This window comes from Gossypium hirsutum, chromosome A07 (assembly GCF_007990345.1).
Source record: "Gossypium hirsutum isolate 1008001.06 chromosome A07, Gossypium_hirsutum_v2.1, whole genome shotgun sequence".
NCBI lineage: Eukaryota > Viridiplantae > Streptophyta > Magnoliopsida > Malvales > Malvaceae > Gossypium > Gossypium hirsutum.
The window spans coordinates 10,586,192-10,592,360 of NC_053430.1; the positions used below are offsets into that span (position 1 = coordinate 10,586,192).

At 38.0% G+C, this 6,169-nt stretch overlaps 2 protein-coding genes across 2 annotated transcripts; both read left to right on the forward strand.

The window, feature by feature from the left end:
* On the forward strand, positions 1-2,601 carry LOC107934228 (probable endo-1,3(4)-beta-glucanase ARB_01444). The gene has a single exon (XM_016866606.2). It carries the CDS (start codon positions 226-228, stop codon positions 2,422-2,424), a length of 2,199 nt encoding a protein of 732 aa, XP_016722095.1. The 5' UTR covers positions 1-225; the 3' UTR covers positions 2,425-2,601.
* Positions 2,602-3,418: 817 nt separating this feature from the next.
* Positions 3,419-5,164, forward strand: LOC107934244 (cinnamoyl-CoA reductase-like SNL6). Its single transcript, XM_016866621.2, has 5 exons — positions 3,419-3,654; positions 3,956-4,128; positions 4,225-4,410; positions 4,488-4,641; positions 4,733-5,164. Exons 1-5 carry the CDS (start codon positions 3,447-3,449, stop codon positions 5,044-5,046), a joined length of 1,035 nt encoding a protein of 344 aa, XP_016722110.1. The 5' UTR covers positions 3,419-3,446; the 3' UTR covers positions 5,047-5,164.
* Positions 5,165-6,169: the final 1,005 nt, after the last annotated feature.

Sequence of the window (6,169 nt, forward strand, 5' to 3'; positions counted from 1 at the left end):
TCTTCCCCTTAACTTCCAATCCAACCCTTGTTTATGTTGCAAATGAATTTCATGTTGTTGTCATTATTCAATTCAACATCCCCTCCAAGCCAAGTCCCTACATTTCCATAGCCAGAGCAGCCTTATTCATTTGGCCACTCTCACCTACCAATACAACAACAAGACATAGTCAAACTTTCCTTTATTTCCGCCCACGTTCTGCTCACCTTCCTATATATACAAATCATGTTGAAGAAACTCAGGAGAAAAGTCAATACTTTAATCACCAAACCCTTTAAAAAGCCTAAAAAGCCACCCCCTAAATCACCATCACCACTACCACCACCACTACCCCTACCATCTCCACCAATGTCTCCGCCGATGCCTCAAATCCCTCCCAAAAACTACCCTTTTCTCTTCCCCAAAGTACAATCCTCTGTTCTCTCTGACCCTTCTCGTTTCTTCTCCCCAAACCTCCTCTCATCCCCTCTCCCTACTAACTCTTTCTTCCAAAACTTCACTCTCAAAAATGGCGACCAGCCTGAATACATCCACCCTTATCTCATCAAATCAGCCGACTCTTCTCTTTCTATTTCCTACCCATCCTTCTTTCACAACCCTTCTTTCATTTACCAAATTTTCGTCCCTGATTTAACCATCTCTGCTACCGATAAAACCACCTCAACTTCGGATAAAAGCCACGTTATCTCTTCTTACTGTGATCTCAGTCTTACTTTAGATATCCCTTCCTCCAACCTCCGTTTCTTTCTTGTTCGAGGTAGTCCCTTTGTAACCTGTTCTGTAACCGGCAATACACCGATATCGATCTCCACTGTTCATGCAATTCTCTCGTTTTCTTCCAATAGTTCACTCACCAAGCATACCATTAAGCTGAACAATGGCCAAACTTGGATTATATATGCATCGTCATCCATCAGTTTGAATCATAGTGTTTCTTTGATTACTTCTGGTGGGTTTTCGGGTATTCTTCGGATAGCTGTATTGTCTGATTCTGACCCGACATGTGAATCAATCCTCGATCAGTTCTGTTCTTGCTACCCGACTTCAGGTGATGCAGTTTTAACCAAACCGTTTTGTGTAGAGTATAAATGGGAAAAGAAAGGATGGGGTGATTTGCTTGTGCTTGCACACCCACTTCATCTTGATATTTTATGTAAGGACTATTGTGATGTTAAGGTTTTAGAGAATTTTAGGTATAAAAGTATTGATGGGGACCTTGTTGGTATTGTTGGTGATTCCTGGGTGTTGAAACCACACCAAGTTTCAGTAACTTGGCATTCAATTAAAGGGGTTAATGAAGAATCGTATGCTGAGATTGTAACTGCTCTTGCTAAGGACGTTGATGCCTTGGATTCATCGGCTATAACGACGAAATCATCTTATTTTTATGGCAAGTTGATTGCAAGAGCAGCAAGGTTGGCTTTGATTGCTGAAGAAGTGTGCTTTCTTGATGTGATTCCAGCTATAAGAAAGTTCTTGAAGGATACAATTGAGCCATGGCTGGATGGGACTTTTAATGGGAACGGTTTCCTGTATGAATCGAAATGGGGTGGAATTGTGACTAAACAAGGGTCAACGGATTCAGGGGCAGATTTCGGGTTTGGAGTTTACAATGACCACCATTATCATATTGGTTACTTCCTTTATGGAATAGCTGTCTTGACCAAGATTGACCCTGCATGGGGAAGGAGGTATAAGCCCCAAGCTTATTCACTTGTGGCTGATTTTATGAACTTCGGCAGGAGATCGAATTCAAATTATCCAAGAGTGAGGTGTTTCGATTTCTACAAGCTCCATTCTTGGGCTGGAGGGTTGACTGAATTTGCAGATGGAAGGAATCAAGAAAGCACTAGTGAAGCTGTTAATGCATATTACTCTGCTGCACTAATGGGGTTAGCCTATGGAGACACCCATCTTGTTGCAACTGGTTCAACACTTACAGCACTGGAGATTCAAGCAGCGCAAACATGGTGGCATGTTAAGGAAGGAGATAATCTATATGGAGAAGAATTCACTAGAGAAAACAGAGTTGTAGGTGTTTTGTGGGCCAACAAGAGGGACGGTGGTCTTTGGTTTGCTCCTCCTGACTGGAGAGAATGCAGGCTTGGAATCCAATTGCTACCAATATTGCCTATCAGTGAGGTATTGTTCTCTGACATTGAGTTTACCAGACAGCTTGTGAACTGGACATTGCCAGCACTGGGAAGGGAAGGTGTAGGAGAGGGATGGAAAGGGTTTGTATATGCCTTGGAAGCAATTTATGACAAAGAGAGTGCTTTGGAAAAGATAAGGAACCTGTCTGGCCATGATGATGGGAATTCACTTACTAATCTCTTGTGGTGGGTTCATAGCAGAGGTGATGAACTTGAAATTCAACATGGTGCAGAAGGGAAATATTGCTGGTTCACTCATTATTGTCATTGAATTTGCCTTATGGATTTCAATTGAATAAACCATGAAATGTTACTGGACTCAGTTCCTGCCATTTTCTTCTGTGATTGCTGCTTAATGCTATGTATGATGCTTGCTGAAAATGATGTATACATCCAAACTGAAAGGACATATATATCTATATATATAAAAATTCTTATTATTAATATATACCCTGCTGTTTCCATTTAAGTTAATTAACCAATAACATCAAATGTCTTCATGTGATGAACTATGTTTCCCAATGATCTCAAGCATCAAATTAGTGGTTTTCAAATGAATTAGTGTAACATCATCATTAAAAACATAATAAACATGTTTCCGGGAAACAAAAGAGAACATAAAAAACATGATGGATTTATTTTATCTTATGTATTATGATGAAACTCAATGTTCAAATATCAAACAATCTAGTATAATTGCAACTTAATAATACACCATTGCTTGCAAGAACTATTAATACTCAGATTTCAGATGCATCATAGTGTTGAAGAGGATAATTTAACCCTGAATTTATAACACTCATAAATTGGTTTTGCCACTGGAAATAAATGAAAACAGACCGACGACTTTTCCATTTTTGTAAGATATGCTTGCCTGTTATATCTCATTCTTGATTCCTACCAGTCTAAGGCTACCAAACATACAAGGTAGCCGATAAGCTAACCTGTTAAAACTTAAGGCATAGTTTTTATTTTAGTACTGGTATCAATGCAACATTTCGAGATAATTTTAATTTCATGGTCTAATATACTATATATTTATGCCCCAACTTCACAAAGGAATTCAAACCTTGTATTTATTTCGTATTATTGCAATTTGCATGTGGACGTTGGGAAGGTGAAAGCAAATTATATGTATTATTGGTCAACTATGACATCAATCCGTTATTCTGACTTCACTTACTTACCACTCTCGTGCTTTTTCCATCTAATCTTCTCCATCTACCCAGCAAACACTTGCTTAAACTCTCATATAAAAACCCAAGCTTATCACACTAATAACAAATAAAGAAGATGGAAGAAATAGAGGTACCAAAACCAATATTGATGCCAATTTCAGGAAAGGAGCAAAAGTGTGTTGGGAATATATTTAGTTGCAGTTTTAATGCAAGAGAGAAGAAACTGATATGTGTGACCAGTGGCAACTCTTACTTGGGTTCTTTCATTGTCAAAGAGCTATTGGCTCATGGTTACCTTGTTCGAGTAACCATTCAACACCCAGGTACTATATTATCATTGCTTGTCTGAGTTTTTCTTTTCTTTTTTTGGGAATTACAATCATGCATAGATTATTTTAGTCAACACCTTATTCTTTTTTTATTTTTCGACATTTGTCTGCTTCTCTCGTGAGTATGGAGATACGATCATCCTACTAGTAACATAGGCTACAAAAAACAATTGTTGACTTTGAAATGTAATTCTTAGTAGTCATCAAAGAAGGGAAGCCTACCATGGTTGAAATGTGCTTAGTACAAAATGATATGCTGGAACTTATTACAGTGTTGATGTTCTTCTCTGAACAGCTGAATTTGAAGATGTGAAAGACCTGCTAGGGGTGGAAGATTTAAACCTATTGGAAAGTGTAGTTGTAACGAAGATGGAAAAATTACAAAGCCTTTGTGATGCTTTTAGAGGTTGCCATGCTGTTTTTCATACATCTTCCTTTATTGATCCACATGGTATCTCTGGTTATTCAGTAAGTTTATTGAACAAATGCATGTCGATTACAACAGATTCTCGTACTGGAGTAACATTTTGTTCTGCAATTGACAACTTTGCTTGATGATTTAAGGAACAAAAGGTGTTTTTGGAGACTGAAGTGGCAAGGACTGTCATGGAAGCTTGTGCTAAGGCAGCCTATATAAAGAGATGCGTCTTCACTACATCTCTATTGGCATCCATTTGGAGGAATGAAAATATAGATGGAATTATTGATGACAGCTGTTGGAGCAGTGAAGAATTTTGCAGAGAAAAAAAGGTACTTTTTTTCCATAATTGGAACAATTACTTGTTCATAGGCCTCATATGGATGACATTGTTTGTTTTGGACAACAGCTATGGCTTGCATTGGGTAAGACTAAGGCAGAGAAGGTAGCTTGGATGAAAGCAAAGGAGCTAAAAGTAAACCTGGTTACTGTCTGCCCTGGTCTTCTCATGGCTCCCACTTTTCCAAATCCTCATATACAAACTTCTATACCATACCTTAAAGGTACATCGAAACAGAATACTTTTTATGTTGTTCTAACTATTCATTTTTCCTTCAAATATGACCCTTCAAACATATGAAAAACACCATGTAGGTGGGCAGATGATGTTGCAACAAGGTTGCTTAGCAATTGCAGAGGTGGAAAAAGTGGCCAAAGCTCATGTTAGTGTGTATGAAGGCATGAATTATGGAGCAAGTGGACGGTACTTATGCTTTGATGGAGTAGTGCGAAGACAGCAAGAGGCCATTGAGCTTGAAAAGGGTTTAAAAATGACAGGTTTTTTGTTGGGAGAAAGACATGTAGTCTTATCAGAAGAAGATGAAGAAGAAATTCCAATCAAAATTAGGAACTCAAAGCTTGCTGCCCTCTTAAATAAAATCAATCAACGCTTGCCTTGTAAAACTTGAAACCTCGTTGTTGTAATCTTTTATTGAGATTTTTATTTCTCGATGATTGTTGGAATCAAACTGAGTCTGTTGGACCAGAATTGATTGATATATGGGAAATATTCTAACATTTTGTTGAGATTTTTGTTCCCAGTGGTGAAATCATAAAATTATTTTGAAGGCCAAAACTGAATAATTTTTTTTGAGAGTTAGTGCAATTTATCATTATATTAACTTGTAGTTTTATAAAAGTTAAAATTACTACTTAAATAACTTTTCATTTTAACGCTAGAAAGATGCTTTTAACTATCTTTGGATCGAGCTTTCCCTGGCTAACTTTAGTATAAGCAGGACAACTGAAAATTTTAAAATTAGAATAATTGGGAGGATTACCTGACCATATCTCCTCTGAAACTTTACCATTCAACGCTCGATGAAGAGATCGATTCACCAAATAACTTGCTAGGTTTACGACTTCAACCCAAAATTCATTCCCTAAGCCTACATTAGAAAGCATGCATTCTAACAAGGTTCTGTTCATTCTTTCTGCAACTCCCTTCTGCTGTGGAGTTCCAATAATGGTTCGATGTCTTTCAATTCCTTCCCGTTTGCAAAGATCGTTAAACTATGACGAACATAACTCAAGGTCATTACCCATTCTCAATCGCTTCATGAATTTTCTAGTTTTTCTTTCTAACGGTGTCTTCCACTGTTTGACGATTCCGAGGACTTCGCTTTTCTATTTTAAGAAATAAACCCAAACTTTTCTGGAGTAATCATCAATGAAAGTTAGGAAGTATTTATTGCCTCCCTTTGAGATATCAGGAGACGGACCCCATAAATCGAAATGAATGTAATCAATAGTCCCTTTTGTTTTGTGCACTGCTAAATTGAAGTTGACTAGAGTTTGCTTCCCGGAAATGCAATGCTCGTAGAAACCTAACTTACCAACTCCAGTGTCTTTTGAGAATTCCTCTATTGCACAACTTTTCTCACTCATATGCCTAGCTGCATGTGCCAAATTTTGGTTTAATTGGAACTGACGGAGAAAAAATCACATCGCGTCGTCGTGACGTGGAGAATGTCATTGTCGGGACGTCGTGTCGTCACGACATCGGGGTCTATCTTGTCTTGACATGGTGAC